The sequence below is a fragment of the Vicugna pacos genome, chromosome 20 (genome assembly GCF_048564905.1).
Source record: "Vicugna pacos chromosome 20, VicPac4, whole genome shotgun sequence".
Taxonomy (NCBI): domain Eukaryota; kingdom Metazoa; phylum Chordata; class Mammalia; order Artiodactyla; family Camelidae; genus Vicugna; species Vicugna pacos.
The window spans coordinates 9,449,321-9,466,662 of NC_133006.1; the positions used below are offsets into that span (position 1 = coordinate 9,449,321).

The 17,342-nt window shown below is 45.5% G+C and overlaps 1 protein-coding gene across 1 annotated transcript in view; it reads left to right on the forward strand.

Moving 5' to 3' along the window:
- PKHD1 (PKHD1 ciliary IPT domain containing fibrocystin/polyductin) overlaps nt 1–17,342 on the forward strand; it is a 365,190-nt gene that overhangs the window by 179,894 nt on the left and 167,954 nt on the right. Inside the window, exons 48-49 of the mRNA XM_072944834.1 lie at nt 8,115–8,295; nt 9,716–9,911. Coding sequence (XP_072800935.1) covers nt 8,115–8,295; nt 9,716–9,911 — 377 coding nt within the window. The remainder of the gene's footprint in view (nt 1–8,114; nt 8,296–9,715; nt 9,912–17,342) is intronic.

Sequence of the window (17,342 nt, forward strand, 5' to 3'; positions counted from 1 at the left end):
TTCCTCTCGAGTTTTTCTGCTTCTCTCCTTCCCAGCCTCCCCTCTCTGGTCCAGGTGGCCATTCCTCTCACCTGTATAACCACAACAGCTGCTTCAGTTGACACCTTGCTGTGATCTTGCCCTTAAATTTTGTGAGTCTTTGTAAGTCAGGTCAGGTCTTGCCCTCCGTACACTCGCTGAGACTTGGTCCAAGCTCCCCAGTGCCCCCCTATGAAACCCCACCGCCCCCCTATGAAACCCCACCGCTTGTCATGGCTCTTGGCCGCTTCCTCACCTGCTCCAGTTGCACGTTCTAGCATCGTTCCTCTACGCCCTGCCTTCCCTGCCCTGCCTTTTATGCCTCAGCCACACTCAACTTCTTTGTGCTTTTCAGTCCAGGAGGAGGTTCATCTTCCATGAGCCCAGCATGAAGGTCGTTTTTCTCGGGGAAGCCCCCCCAAGCCTGCATACAGCCTGTGTACCCCCGCTCTGTGCCGGCTCTCTGTACTTGCTCTGACCAGTACATACAGCTCTTACACTGCTTCATAAACTGTCCTTCCCTTCTCCTACATGCTAAGTAGGGCAAGGATGGGTTTTTTGTTTGTTTATTTGCTCTTTTTTTGTATTATGGTGCCCAATACCACGCCAAACACATAGTGACTCAATACAATTAGTATTGAAAAAATTAATAACATTTAAGAAATTGCAGACTTCCCCCTACCTCAGATCTTCCTCTAGTGTCCTTATCCATTTCTTTCCAGGACATGTTTATGAGGAGTCCTTGGCATTCAGCTTTCCTTCAGAAAACCCAGAATTAAGATACTGTCCTCAATCTGTATTTCTAAAATTCCTAGGAACATCTAAAAAATACTTAAGAATGTCCTTTCATAATGTCTTCTGGGCTTTTGCTTGCCTGGGGTGGTCACTTGACCAGACATTGACCAGGCAATTTACTTTAACCACTGATTCCTTCTCCACTCTGCCCCTGCCCAACCCGTTACTGAATCAGCAGTTGGCCTGTATTTGCAGTCGTTTTCTTGTCCTGGTGGTACAGACGCACACATTTGTGGTGGGGGGAATGAGCGCCAACTTTCACAATTACCGTCTGGGAGTCATTTGTTTTTTGGTCTAGAGCATTCTACAGCTCCTTCAGTGGACATAGATCTTTTCAAATATTGGTAAATCAAGCCTTGATCTGTCTTCCAGTTACTAAATGGATTGAGTGTGGGGGAAATTGAAAGAGTTTACAAGATGTTGTAGGCTGGCCAACCAGTCTTTCTGTGTTTTAACAGGAAGTACATAAAGTAAAGTCAGGACAGAGGCATATGTTTGAAATTATTTTTCAAAGGCTGAAGAATGGAGAAGTAATTAAGAATCATTTGTGGGTATAAGTCATAGCCCACCCTCCCTCCCCCACTTCCTAGGTTTGTTCCCAGACAAGCTACTTCACCTCTGTCTGCCTCAGTTCTCACATCAGTAAAATGGGTTCAGTGGTACTCACCTCACAGGGCCATTATCTGGCACCAGTAAATGTTGTCTTTCATAAGTCTCTCCATTTACGATTTACAAAACAACATATAAACGTACTACTAATAGAATGAAGAATCACAGATGATTATGTTTCTGAGAAACAAATGCCAGGCCAGGGAATTAAGTCGGCTCAAATGTAACTTAATCCAATTCTTGGAAAATAGGGACCACTTTCCAACAGTCACATGACATCACACTGACCCAACAGAGGCTCCCAGAAAGTCTTGGAATCTGGAGTCTTTCAGGACACCGTTTTTTGATTCACCGTGCCCCCAGCGTCTTCTGTTTCTCTCTTCCTGTTTCTCCGAGAAAAGAAAAGGTTAATGTTGTGGCTGATCACCTTGGTTCTTAGCTCTTGCTTAATATCCTCTCCTGTAGTGCTTGCGTTCAGTTCTTACCTGTGGAACTGCGCTTAATGTGCCAGTGTTCAGAGCACGAGGCACCCCCTGCCTCTGCCACTGCAAAAGTGAAGAAGAGTTCAAATGGAAACCGTGGCCTAGCTTTGCCTTTAATAACCGCCTGACTCTCCTTCCTAGCGATAAATAGGCATTGCATTACTAATGGTATCTTTCCTGTTCTCAAAAAAAAAAAAAATCCCCAAATCCATGTGAGACAGGAAAATTCCAAGAAGTATTATCCTCTCTTGGCAGCAGAATTTTCAGAAGTAAAACAGAAAAAGATCTAAAAATCTAAACGGAGCCCAGGCTCAGGAAGGGTGCCAGCCATACTCTATGGCTGTGAAGGTTCATGAATAATAAAAGGGTCCAGCAAGTGCTGGTTAAGTGTTTAACAACCAGGTCTCTAGAATTAAAAAAAAAAACAACAACCCTAATTTGTAGATTTGCCAAATTCCATGGTGAAAGTACTCTCACCTGTAAGAGGCTCCCTTCGTGATGTCACTGCACATGGTTTGGGAAGAGGGGCTGACCACGGGCTTGTGACCGGGTATCTGGCAGCCCCTCGAGCACCAGGTGTGTCCACATATAAAAGGGAAGGTGAGCTTTGCGGTTTAACTCCCCACCTGATGCACAAAATGGTTTTTCACTCCTTGTGACAGGTGGTTGTCTCCTCTGGGGCTGTGCAGCTCCAGTGGTGGGATTCTCAGGCCCTGAGATAGCCATTCCTGCTGCATCCCACGGGTCAGGAGAGGAGGGGCAGAAGTGCGTGAAGCGGCATCTTAGGTAGGACGACAGACAGCTATCGGGTCTCTTCAAGGACTGAGGTGTAATAAGCAAGAATTATTATTCTAAGTGTGTTGTAAAAACAGTAGACACGACCTTTGATTAAGAGCTTGGTTTATTCTGGGACTTCTCTACAACAAATGCTATTGCTGTAGCCAACTCTGAAAAAAAACTAAACCGAAATATACACCTGCAGAGTCACGGAGGAGCGATGTTGGGGTGGACCTGCCGGAAACGTGGGGGTTATGAAATCCCACGGCCGGTCTCTCTCTGTCGAACAGTTCTATTTCTTTGTGTGAATTTAAGGATGGCTAAAACTATAGGGGAAAGACTGAGGGTGCCGGTTTCTTTTCTCTTTGTGGGTGTCTTACTCAGAAAGAGAAGTACTGAAGTGTTTCTCACTCAATAATGGGACGTATAAAAAAATCGCTTACTGACACACGTAAGATGTTACTGGGTGATGGCAGGTCAGCAGGTGGAAGAGTGGCTCTCGGACAAGGACTTGTTATGAGCCCAGTGTATTTTTAAAGGGTGCTCAAGTGAAGCCTTGCCACAAAAATCTGCTGGCGATGCTGAACATTTTGCTTTTGTCCTCTTTGTGCGGTGGGAGATGAGCGCAAAAGCAAGCAGGGATACCCAGGCAGTGCCGACAGCATCCTTTGGGGCCAGTTGTTATGATGTGTCTGGCTTAGGAGCTGCATAATTATAAAGGGTTTATTTCACAATTGTTCTGAATTTAGAGCATTTAGAGCTCAGTGCCATGTTTGTCTTAATACACAGAGATGCGGAGCCTCAGGAGAAGTTAGCTAATGGTAAACACGAACCAGGGAGTTAATATTTGTTCTCACTGGGATTGTTGACTGCCTAACAAATCCTCTGCAGGCAGCAGACATTCGACAGCCCTGCCCAGCCCATGGGCGCTGCGTTACATAACTGTTTATGCAACTAGTATTGTAAACTGGTACTTAGGTTGGGATGTTTTATCAAGGGATAGAGCTATATTTCTAAAGGAAAATGTCCCTTAATTAAAAACAGGCTCAGTGATTAAAAAAAAAATTTAAGCTACCCCAGAGAAAAAGAAAGGCTTGTCGTCCTTTTGTCTTTGATTGTATGCAGGAGCTGTTGCAGAGGTAAGGGTTAACATTTCAAATGGACTGGTTGCCTCCTGATTTCTTGCACATAAAGCCACGAGAAGTTCAGGGAGAGACTTCTTCCCCTAGTAATGAAGCTCTTTGCTGCTAATGGCCCATGCAGACTCCCTTGGCTCCTCCAAATTAGAAATACTTGTGTGCTCCTTTGCTTCATTAACAGTAAAGAGAGGGAGATTGGTGGCTATTTAGGGCATGGGGAAATTGGTGGCTATTTAGGGCAAGCGAAAATTGTAGTAATTATGGTTGGTAAATTCTCTTCATGGTTTCCTTCTTCTCTTGATGTTCATTTGGTGCTTTTCAGAGGAGCCCACCACCGTCACTGCTGGCCCCTGGCCTAAAAGGATGGGAGCTGATTTGACTTAGAATGTTTGGCCCCCTGGCTGATGGTCAACTCGAGGCATCCTGCCTCCGGGGAGATGGCTCCTTTGCATTTTGATTTGCTTTTTTCAGAATGCAGCATGTGACCCTTTCCATTGCTATCTGTGATAAAGGTGTATTTGATAACCTTCTTCTATACCTGGATTACATTACAGAAAGCTGGTGCTGCCCACGAGGACCTGTGAAATTGCATCCCACATCAGTCTTGGTTGAGATGGTTGGGGCAGCCTGAGAGGCTCAGGGCAGTGCATGGAGAAGGAAGGGGAAAGGATAATTTAGGACCACAATGTGCTATGATTGCGTCTCTGGTTGATCAAGGGATTAGCATCAGATTATACCGGATGCTGGATGGAGGAAGGGCGTCCAAAGGAAGGTACCAAAGCCCCCAAGACAAATTGAACTGAATTAATGTTGGCGTGTAGCGGTTTTACGATATTTGAAGACAGGGTCATGTTTATGGGGGCTTTCAGAAACTGGGGAGTACGGCCTGAGACATGGCTCCTTGAAGAGTTGAAATGACAATCTGTAAGAAACTGAATCAGGAGAAATCAGATCCTAAAACTGATTTATAAATGTGATGCTAACAGAAATTTGAGAAATAAGTAACTCTAGTCCAAGTGACCAAGGGGAATCTTGGGGGTACAGTGCTGAAAGGAGGAAGAATTTCTGGAAATATGCATGGTCTCTGAAGGAAACCGTGACAGAATACAGGTCAGAGGAGTTAAACATGAACAGACTGATGAGCTTGAACAAATAGAATTCCTTTGGTCTATAGTTAACAAACAAACAAACCTCAGACCCCTACTTGTAAAAGTGGTTTAACTGAGCACTTGACCAGGATAGGAGAAATCTAAGTTCATAAGAAAATCTTAACATTTTGCTAAACCAGGGCCCATGGTGAGTGCAGATTGTTCGGATGTGCCCAGGAGAGGTTTTCTGACCACTGAACCTAAGTCTTTAAATCCTCTTGGCAAATGACCGTATGAGTATCATCAATCGCTTGTCTCCTTTGATGCATAAGTTTACAAGAAACCTCCTGATACTTATGTGGCTTTCTGGGTAGATTTCCCTGGGAAGAAACATCACTAACTGGCCAGTTGGAGTGTTCTATTCTCAATTAATACTCGTTTATTCACTCAACAAACATTTGTTGAGTACCTACTATGTGACAGGCAGTTTCATTTCTCACTTTGAATTATTTTTTTAATTGTAGTAGAGTCAGTTTACAATGTTGTGTCAATTTCTGGTATACAGCATAATGTTTCAGTCATACATATACATACATACATATTTTCATTTTCATATTCTTTTTTATTACAGGTGACTATTAGATATTAAATATAGTTCCCTGTGCTATACAGAACAAACTTGTTGTTTATTTTATGTATAGTAGTTTCTATTTGCAAGCCTCTAACTCCCAATTTATCCATTCCCACCCCCCTTCCCTTGCTGGTAACCTTAAGTTTGTTTTCTATGTCTATGAGTCTGTTTCTGTTTTATAAATAAGTCCATCTGTGTCTCTTTTTTTAAGATTCCACATGTGAGTGATATCATATGGTATTTTTCTTTCTCTTTCTGACTTACTTCACTTAGAATGATGATCTCCAAGTCCATGCATGTTGCTGCAAATGGCATTATTTCATTCTTTTTTATGGCTGAGTAGTATTCCATTGTGTACCTGTATACTACGATTTCTTTATCCAGTCACCTGTTGATGGACATTTAGGTTGTTTCCAGGTCTTAGCTATTGTAAATACTCACTGTGAATTGTTAAATGGAAACTCTGATTTATCAGTATGTCTCTCGTGGAGATAGGTCTTGTGGTTCACTTTCCAGAGCCCATACATCTCTGTGAAAGCTGAAGGTCGGCACTTTAAGAACCTGAAACACTCTGAATCACTCTCTGGACTGTGAGGAACCCTTCATGATATATGCTGACCACGGTACCCACTGAGCCTAACTCATTTGCCTCTTTGGTATTTCTCGGTTCCAACTTATCTGTTCTGATCACATTTGTTTTACATTTATTTCCCAGAAGCCTATCTTCGTTTATTAAATAGATTAGTTGGGCTGAATCATGCTGGGTGATCTCCTGGGACTCCTGGGTTTCAGTCAGAGGGAGAGAGATCTGTGATGGCTGAGGAGAGAGGCTAGAAAATACAAGGAAGGAAATGAAGGTTCCTAAAGCTTGTCTAAAATTTAAAAATAAATTTCATAAATGGAGGAGGAATTTGAGGATGTGAACATCCCACAACTGGAAGACAAAATACAGAGGGAATTCCTACAGGGGACTGGGTGCTGGAACAAGCGACCTTCATGCCCATTCTGATTCTGAGACTATGAGTCCAGGACTGTCCTTTAGTTCCCACCTAAATCCTAAAGCCCTGGGTATCCAATTCCAAAGAGAGGACGAAGTCCCCCCACCGAGATTTCTAAAGGCTCCGTGGCTGTTGCATTGGGACATCTGGGAAAGAGCGGTTCTTTCATTCCAGGTGCCCCGAGCATTCTTCATCCCTGTCATTTTGTTAGTTGATAGATGACACAAACACACTTGACCTTCCAAGAAATATGTATCAAGTACTGCACTGCCAGGGCGAAAGCTCTGTACCGCCAAAGGTTCTGAGTGTGCTTTTAAGTGAGCAGATATCCTGGATAAACCTCTAGACGTTAAAATAAGGAGCCAGAGTGGCAAACCTGCCACGTCTGAGGTCCTCTCTTCGATGAGCCGTAGGTCGACGTTTTTGGCCTTGGTGATGGTTAGCTGCGTACGTAGATTATTGCTGTAAGTTTCACAGTCACTATGTAAGCTACATACTGTATTGTCTCCATTATAAAAAGAAATACATTAAAACTTAAAGAGGGCTGGTGATCCCCCCAAGTTCATACACCTCGTGAACGCAGATGCAGATTGACCCCTGTTTGACAATGGTGCCCAAGCATTTAACACTAAAACCAGTTTCCTCTTTATAATATGCCAGTGGGTTGTAAATTGGCTTTCCATGTGCTCCGGCCCCACCTCACTTTGAAGACCCAACATCCTCCTTTGTCTCATTTCCCTCTACTTTGAGAATTTAATTATCTGCCTGCAGCAAATGCCACAGTTAAAAGATTCTCATGAAAACTAAACCAGAGGGGGAAGGACAGTCATAATATGTGTTGGTTTTTTTTTTTTTAACTTTTGCTTTACTTTTTTTCCCAACTTTTGCTTTACTTTTTTTTCCTATCCATTTTGACTTTCTTTTAGGGTCTAGCATGGGGCAAAATCTATTTACATTCTAGTGAAGTCTTAAAAATCACTTTCTGGGATGGGCTGTGTAGAATAAGTTGTAGAAACTTAAAACCTTCCAGTTCTAGCCGTGACGCCCGCATACTCCTTTTGCTGTATTCGGCCTCAGTTTCCTCACTTGGGTAAAATGCAGTTCTTCTGGAAACCCTTTCTGTACGTTGGGAGGTTGGTACCAGCTGCTTTGGGGAGAGTTCCTCCGTGCATCCTCTGTTCATGCGACAGATGTGATCTGAGCACGTGTTGTGTGCAGGGCCTGGTGTCGGAGGCAGGATTAGCTAAAAAAAGAGAAATGTATCTAACTCAGGGATGTCACAGTCCATGTTGGCAAACACAGATGCAAACCCACCAGCACTGAGGCACTGTGGCAGAAGTGTAAGCCCACAGGAGGGGAGCTGGGGCCTCTTTGTGCTGGGGAATGGTGGCTGAGGCCATTCCTGTTTGGATCCACACCATGACCACTAAAACCTCCATAGACATCCGGACAAGAAACATACGTGGAGAAGGTAGAAGATGGATTACAACTGATGGAAGAGGCGTGGGCATGCCTTAGATCCAGGATGGACAAATAACTTACAGTCTTTTTTTTTTTTTCCTTTTAAATCATCCTAGAGCCAATGCCCCGAAACTTTCTTATGATTTAACCATAACGGACAGCGGGAACAAGACCACCACTGTCAGTTATGTGCACGACACACTGTCTAACCCTAATGGCTGGATGGCCCTGCTCCTGGATCAAGAGACCTACTCACTGCGATTTGAGAGCCCTTGGACCAACAACAGCTCTCTGCAGGTAACCCCCAGCACCCAGTCGCTGGCAGGCTCCATTCCCCAGGGGTTCCCATCTTTCCTTCTGTGACATAATAGTTTGCAGGTATTAGTATCTTCTGGTGCAGATCAAGAAAACTACAGCAGAATTTTGACCAGGTGAGTGTAACCTGAATTTGAGATACGTATTTTTCTTTTTTTAAACTTGAATTTTTTAGAATCTGTTTAAATTTCACCTTGAACACAGAATGGTCCTGCATGAAATTTTAACTTTATTAATACAATGAAAGACAGCTTCGAAGCATTCTGTGGGATTGTATTCTTCTATTATGGGTTAAGAACCAACTTACCCTAGAGAAATATTTATTTACAGCCAAGAGAAAAATGTCTTCACAAGGCATTTTCACATTGCACACTGCCACCTTGTGGTCAAAGATTAACTTGCACATGAAGGTCTCGTTGGCCTTTGGGTGGAGTCAGATGGTCTGAGGTTGTGGAGGGAAGGTAGGAATAACCATGTGGAAAGTGGGTGCATTTTCTGAAAAAAAAAAATCCAGTGATTCTCTCAAGCTGCTTTTCTTCCTTTTAACACACTTCTTTCTTCCTATCTCATTACATACATTCTTCCTAAGGGTCATGAGAACAGGTCTTAGGGAGTGGGAAACAGGTGTGTCACAGTTCTGAGGCATTCAAAGCAGAATCCTCTTGAGTCTCAGCAGGGCTCTCAGAAAGTACGCGCCCCTCTCTCCCTTCCACCCTGGGAAGATGAAGGCAGTAGAATGGTGCCTCTGGCGGTGGGCACCTGGGTTTCTCTCCCACATCAGCACTCTCCTGCTTTGTGATGTGGGGAAGGTTACTGAACCACTGCCTACCTCCGTGTCCCCATCTGTAAAATGGGGCAGTACTCGTGACAATCCCCAGGATCTTCTAAGGATTGAATGCCTTGATACGACTCATAGCAGTCAAAATCATTGGCTCAATATCATATCACTGAATGACTTGATATGACCCGAGCACGTACCAAATGCTCGACAGTGTGAGCTGTTACTGTTCTAAGTGGGCGGCACTGCTGTCATTGCTCCCCTGTGTGAGTTGTGGGGAAGACTGGAAAGGCGTTCTCGGCATGGTTCTGTCTCTTCTTGCTGTTTGGCAAGTCAGTTCGCTTGTCCGAGCTTCGGTTGTCTCCTCTGTGAATTGAAAATTTTAAATAAAAAGAATTTGGTGACTTTCAGTCCTCACATGGTAGGATGTCTTAGCTTTCATTATGATTTTGTTACGGAGTCAATTTAAGGAAGCCCATTTACCACCAGGAAAGTCGTTGCTGTGAACTGTCCTATTTCTGTGCTACTCCAACTGAGTTCTTTGTAGCTCTTTTTTTTGGGGGGTGGGGAGGGGGAAGCCTTCCTTACTAAATGAGCCTTTTTGTACTTTTCTCTCACTTCAAGTACTCCGCAACATTTGACAGCTTTGCTCCCGGAAATTACCTGCTGTTGGTGCACAGAGACATGTGGTCTTATCCTGACATCCTTTTAAAGTGTGGGAGTCGTGTGGGGCGGGCCCTTCCGTCTCTCCCATCACCTGATCAGGACCAAGGCTGTGACTGGTTCTTTGATAGCCAATTGAGACAGCTCACCTATCTGGGTAAGTATAATTGGACACGCATTTTGAGGGCATGTAGTCAGAAAACACAATTTACTTTTGAATCCCAAACATTTGTGCTCCAAAGTAATGGGGAACAGAAAAGGACAGCTGTGTGTTATGGTTAAACGGCTGGGCTCTGCAGTCAGACTGCCTGCCTTTAAATCCCAGCTTCGGCACCTCCTGGCTGTGGGGTGCTCAGCCAGTATTCTTTCTAAGCCTCAGCCTCCTTATCTGTAAAATGGGGTCATAAAAGGACCTAGCTGAAGGACAGGAAATTAAGTACAGGATAACATGTAAAATCCTTTAGCATCGTGTCTTACCTAGAGCAAGGACATCATAGACTTTGTTATGAATATTTTTAATTCATGTTAAGGCAATGTTGTATTTATAGAGAGATCAAGTGCACATGTAAAGACAGGAGGGCTGTTTTCCATCACAGATAAACAACAGTATAGAGTTCCAGGCGATGGGTAACAGAGAGGTGGGATGAAGGGTGCAGTTAATGTGGAAGAGGGGGCTCCTGGAAGGGAATCTGAGGTCAGGAAGATGAGCTGCATGGAGAGCTATCCGAGGACCTGGGCAGGGTGGGGTTGGATGGGGTGAGCTATCTTGTCTTGTGTCAGATGCAGCATCAGGGTGAAGGGTCCAGGAGCCTCATTTTATGGGACTGGAAACCCTCCTGTGATTGCAGAGTGAAGGGACCAGAAGGATTTCCTTTCCTTCTTTTGTGCATGTTTCATGGAAGCCCAGCGTGTGGGTCAGGGCCAGACTACTGCGGCCTTGGTCACTCTGAGCGCCATGGCGCCCACTTACACCAACCTTAGCTCAGTGTGGTCTGTAAGAAGGGGAATCCGGCAAAATGAGTCTCTAGAATGACAGTTTGGGTCAAATTCAGGGCCATGTCTACCATGGCAAGTCTCAGCCTCTTCCACAAGCCAGACTTGGCCCTACGGGTTTAGAGAGCTGGCAGTCATCCTGAGTCCCTTGTCCCTCTCATTGTGTCTCACCATATGTCAACTGAGTCTGATCTACACTTGAACCTGGGGACGACTACATTTTAATAGCCCCAGAGAGGAGAGGATGGTGCCCGCTGGGTATTTTTGAAGCCTCTGCCAAATGGATCGTTGTTTATGTTATTTGCACTGAATTGTACCATTCAAATTTTATTTCTGATTTGATCCACCCATAAATGTCAGCTAAAACTCTAAAAAGAAATCTTAGGATGGACAAGAGATCCCAGAGACAGTTTTTCCTCTAGAGTCAAATGCAGCCATTAAGTAAGAGCAAACAGTTGCCATTAACTTTTTCTCCGGCTGTTGACTTGATGTATATTCGGGAACAAAATTTTCATTTCAAACTGCTCTTGTTTTCTTGCTTAGCGTGGTTCTGAGGAGCCTGACTTGTCCATTGATCAGATTTTGTGCATGAACTGCAAGCTAATTTGAACAGACATAAGCCAAACATGAGATGAGAACAACTGTGGCATAAAGACAAAAAAAAAAAAATCGCCACGCAGCTATAGATTTTCTTCCCCTTTGCTAGCTTATTTATTGAATTAATAGCCAGTTGTACTGTTATACTGTATTTATACACACAGCACACACGCACATCTCTGTAAGTATGTAGCATATATGTTTACATGTGATGTACATCTCTATGAATGTATGTGCGTATCTGTGATGTAGATGACTATTTCAGTATAAACCATTTTCACTAGGCAGATGGCCTTTATTCATTAAAGATTCTTTATGTCAGAATACCTTCGTATGTTCACTTTGGAATAACATGAGTTGGACCAGGAACAGGAAGTCACAGAGGGTTGATGGAATGTTTAGTAAGGTTGGAGATCCTGGTTCCTTGGAGAGGGTTCCCAGTGCTCCAAGCAGTGGCCTTCGCAGCCATCTGTACATCCTCTGTCCTCTGAATGATGGAGTAGGTGGGTGGCGAAGCCAGATCTGTTCCCGTTCCTGGTGTGGCCCAGGGAGGACTTGAGGACGTAGGAGGAACTGAGGCTCACGCTGGTCCTCCATGCTGGCGTCCATGCAGCTATATTGGGTGGTGTGACTGGGATGTCCTCAGTGTGGAGCTGATACCATCGCTAGGCAGTTGACCATCAGGCTACCATGTGTTCCGTAGACCAGTGCCGTAATGGCGGTGAGGGAGTGGTAGCTGACACCTCAAACAGCCTCCAGACAATAGAGTTCCGGTTACCTAATGATTAGTTTGTTACTTCCACTTAATTGTTTTTTTTGGAACTTGTGACTTTATAGGTCTGTGATTGCGATAATTTGCATAAAATACATTTACTCCAAGAAGAGAAGTCAAGACTTCAGTCTATGTGGACATATTCCTAGGATTAAAAAAAAAAAACAAAAACAAAAAATCATGGGGAGAGTGAGTTGTGTACACTGAAGTTTCACTTTACCGTAGGGAAACTGCTTGACCTCTTCCAGGTCCACTGAGTTTCCTGACAGGCTTTGCGGGGTGGGCGTGGGGGGACCCGGCTCCTTTCCCCAGCTGCCCTTTCATTCCGAGTCCTGCTCCAGCGACAGTTGGCTGTGCTTCTCTCATTCTTTGACCACTTCTAAGTGAACTGTCTTCTGTATTGTTTGTTTGCAACCCTACCACATCCCCCCAACCCCAGAGAGGAAGTTTGCAAAAAAATCACAATTATCTTCGTTTCTTCTGTTTGGCTGCTTAGTGTGTGATTTAAGATGCTGGACCAGTCTTTGACCCAGCCGAGAAGGGCAAAGACCGGAACCCAGGCATTCCAGCTCCTGGTGTTCAGCCCTCCACTAGAGTGTGCTGCCCACTCAGGAATCATGGACCACTGACCAGAAAGGGTGGTGGGGGGAAGCGTGCCAGGCAGGGTTGTGGGAGAAAACTTCTTACCGATCCCCAGTGACAAAGAAAAACTCCTGCACATATAACATGTTTTCTCTTCTTCACCAAGGCAGGTTTTGTCTTTGTTCAGCAAATGTCTTACAGAATGCAGGTTCTTTGGAAGGCTCCTGGCCAGAGCTTCCGGCCTCAGGTTTTGATCAGTGGCTGGCTGGCTATTTAATTTGGGGCATGAGATGATAAATGCTCCACCAACGAGGTTAAGAGTACTTACCTCTTGGAATTGTGGTACAAAACACCCAAACATCTTCCAGGGTGATTAGCATGCCGTGTTGTTTGACCGCACATTTTCTCAGTAAGTTATTTCTCTAGAATGTTGCTCTTCCCCCAGAAGATTAACAAGCTCGTGTGCCTCGAACTCAGTATATCTGTGGTAACTTGTCTGATAGAGTCTCATTCTGTCTTCCTTGACTAGATTTTGTCAGAAAGCAGATTCCTGTTAACACGACATCTGTGATATATTGGTCCCTGGATTGAATCTTACTACCATGCGATGTAAGCAGTTGTTACCCACAGAATAAGATAACTTTGCTCATTTAAGAAGCTCTCTTAAGGAGATTGGTTCAGGGTGCCTTTCTAAAGCCCCTGAGACTTCTGCCCAAAGAGCTACTTACAGAGTAGACCACAGGGAAGTACTTGTGTGCTGTGGTTTGTGTTAGCCTCCCGGAGGGGCGGCGTTTGATGTGATAAACTGTTATGAATGGCAGTGGAGGACTGTAAGGGCTGAGCCGGGCTAGCCAGTGGGTCTGACGGTGGAGCACGTGTCCCTTTATAGTTGCAAAGTCGGAGTCCGACCCGGCGAGCCCACTTCCCCGTTTCTATGACTGGCGTCCCCGACAGCTCCTGCCCCTGCCTTCCGCAGCCGGTTTCCCACTGCCTCTGTCCCCGCTGGTTTTCTTTCTTTCTTTTTTTTTTTTTTTCTCTTCCCAGGGATGTTTCAGTTCATGGTGAACTATTTTTATTTTTTAGTTACATTAACGCTATGAAATAATTAGTCAGCTAATTAATCTGGTTTACAAGCTTTGTCGGATTCTTCAGCTGTCAGTCAGGCCCAGGCCCCAGGCCTGCATCTCAGCTCTCTGGCCCATGTGATTCCCGTTGCCATGGCTACTGGCTACATCTGCTGACACCCCACTCTCTATTTATTGCTTAATTAAGAATTTCACGCTCAGCCCTTATCTGCCGCTAAGAACAAGCGCACACTGTTAAGAAATTCCGAATTTAGGCCCAGGCACAAGGAGAGCCTTTCTTGCGGGCTTGGCTGCGTGGAGCCTCTCTAACGATCTTCTCGGCATCCCAGCCGCCACCCTTCAATCAAAAATCATTAAATGGGGCAGAGATAATGAGCGTGTAGCGTATCAAAAGCAGGATGTTTGCTTGGTCCAAAGGAGGGAGAGCAGCTCGGGCCCCATGCTCTGCTCTACTTCAAAGGGAGATGAGACCCCTCGTCACCGGGGCCGGATAAAGCCTCATTTGTTCTGGGCTTGACTTATGCAGAAGGTCTGGTATGTCGGCGTCCCATCTCACAGACATGGGGTCCCCGCCCCACCCCCCCACTTCTTGCCCTCACCTCCACCGGCCCCCTCCCCGGCCCTCCGCACGCTCGTGTGTCAGAACTTAGGCAGCTGGGGCCCCCAGAGCATCAGGCGGAGCGTGTAATCACTGACTCTGCGCTGACAATGGCCACTTGTAGGGGGGTGGCCAGGAGGAGGTCCTCATCACAATAGGGACACGATTATTGCAGCTGCCAGGGAGGGCGAGGCGTCTTCCTGTAGGAATATAATGGGACTTGCCCCAAACAGGAGGACGAGGCTGGGGGTAACGGTGGGTGGAGAGGGGTGGAGAAAACAATCTTGAGTTGATTATTCCCATTCTGCCTCCTGGAAGCCCGATGCGGCACCAGTGGGGTCCCAGCAGCTGCTCGTCCACAGCCCTCGTCTAATAATTGTACATTCTGTCCGGGGTCAACTTACTTTTGACCCTGTCCTTTTATATCGGGAAGAGGCTCTTTAGGGCAAACTGTTGGGTTGTGGCAGGGTGCATTAAACACTCACGGCCCCGTCCCCTTGCCTTCTCCCGCCCCGGCCGGCAGCCGGTGATAAATTCATATCAGATGCCAAGCCATTCACAGTTGCCCTCCCGAGTTCACACAGCCCCCACCCGCGCGGCCGGGATGCGGCCCAGCCGGAACATTGTGTGAGGCGGCAGCTGAGAAAGTCCGCCTGCGATGCTCAGCGGCTCCTGGGTACCACCTTCTTCCCATCGGTCTGAAAAAAGACACGTCTAGCCAGACCGGCCCGTGCTTGTTTCCAAACATCCCCCTCGCCAAGATAAAGGCTGGCTCTTTGGCAAGAAGGGCTGTGCATGGAAAGACAGATGGACTTCATTGTCTCTGCTCATTGCCCCCAAAGAACTCAAGTCACATCACACAGAAGGCTCAGGGAAGATGCTGTTAACTTGGGAGAACCTGAAAATAAGGAATGTTCTCGAAATTTCGCAGCTAGGAGACTAAGGATCCCGCCTGGGTGTTTTTTACCTCAAAGTGCTGGGACGCTGGGATGGGGCAGGCTGCTGCCTCCACTCTTCTGATCTTCAGCTGGTCCAGAAAACCCCATGCGATTCCTTGAGAAGGAACCTTGTGAGGATCTAAGGAGGAGACAGGACTCAACTGGCTCCCCCGAGTTCTTGGGGAAAATTTTTATGAGCAGAATCATAATCCTTTGAAATTGCACAGCCCTCCCCATGCTGAGGCCCTCGAAGGCAATCTATAGCATTCTAGTTAATAAATTAATTTACATTTGTATAGAAAACTCATTCCCCAAAGACCCCCAAGGATTTGTACCAGTAATATAGAGGACTGACTTCAGGGAAGTGCATGGACCTTTGTGGCAAAAATATAGAGAATGGGACAGGAACTGTGGACGCGGGAAGGGATTTTGCCTCTCAATTATAAGCAACTTCTCCAAAAGGAGAAGGAAGGAAGAAAGGGGCAAAAGGAAAGAAAGCAGGAAGGAAGGAAGAACTCAGAAATCAGGATCAGATACTTTTTCAAGGGATCATTCAAGACTAAGGAATGAATTCTCTCAGTGATGCTGGTGGCTGACCTGAATTCCGGCAGGTCATAAGTGGTGTAACCAGTTTCCAAACTTGGCCTTTCTGACGCTAGTTCGCTGCTTTTTCTAGCGTACTAGTGTTTCATTTTGTTTTGTTTTAATCCAAGCTTACATCCCTACCCTTGTAAACCAGTTCTTCCTTCTGTATGTAGGAAAAAACCTGTTCCTCTCTATTAACTCTGTGCTGCTTCAACTTGACCTGTTTGAGTGTCACCTTCACAGTTTGTCACATTCTTATGCCTCCTGTACTATTACCTACCTGATATTTTTTTGTAAATCAATTCCCACACTGCCTTACTTTTAAAACCTATCTTGGTGGGGGTGGATATAGCTCCGGGGTAGAGTGTGTGCATGAGGTCCTCAGTTCAATCCACAGTACCTCCACTAAAAATCAATCAATCTAATTACCCCCCCCAGAAAAAAACCAAACAAGCAAAAAACAAATAAACAAAAAATCCCAAAATAAATAAAACATATCTTTTGCTAAGCAATAATATTCATAAAATCATGGGTTTAATGACCTACTTGCTTCCTCTAAAATACATTAGCATTCATAACTGTTAAAATAAAACTTTTAAAGCACTAAAATCGTCACCTCTCATTTTATGCTTTGGGAATATAATGTGGTCTCCAAGTTTTTTGGTATAATTGATGAAAAGTAAGAATTGTGACTATAAGGATCTGTTTTTTTTTGTTTTTTTTTTGTTTTTTTCTATCTGAGTCTCCTCACTGGCTAAGAACACCTGCCTCTGAGAACAAACCACATTTTGGAGTGTACAGTACGGAAAAGCGCTCCTGGGCCCCCCACCCCCGGGAGCTCTGGTTCTGCCGACCTCTGCAGGGCCCAGGAGTCACACACGCCCTCCGCAAGCGTGGCAAACATTGCTCTGAGTCAGAAGAGCGACTGTTACTGTTCTTGGCGTTAATTAAGAAGGTTTAATGAAGCTGACTCTCAGGCCTGGTTAATGCAGGTCTATCTGTCGGCATCTCGATCAAGTCCTTTTACTCTTACACTTAAGGAAACTACACCCTTTTGTGGATGAATGTTACTGGGAATAATAGGAGACTCACAGGTGTTCGCTGGATTTTCATACCGTTTTTCTGTGAAGGTCTTGAAAAGACCCTGGGTTCCTCGGGCCGAGGTGACTCGGTGGCTGTCTCCGTGAGGCCGGGATCCGACGGGAGTGTGGTCCTGTGAACCCAGCTTTAGCTGCCCTGGGACCAGTTGACAAGAAAGCCTTCTTCGTGGCTGAGTGAAAGAGGCTAGTTTCTGGGGAGCGAGGTTAAGTTCACTGAACAGGGGAGGGGGAACAGCAGGAGTGCGCAGGTGTGTGGGGCGGAGCCGGGAGAAGAGGCAGAGGCGGAGGGCCAGGCAGGCGGAGGTGAAAATGTAGGGAGGACCCAGCCAGCAGTGGCC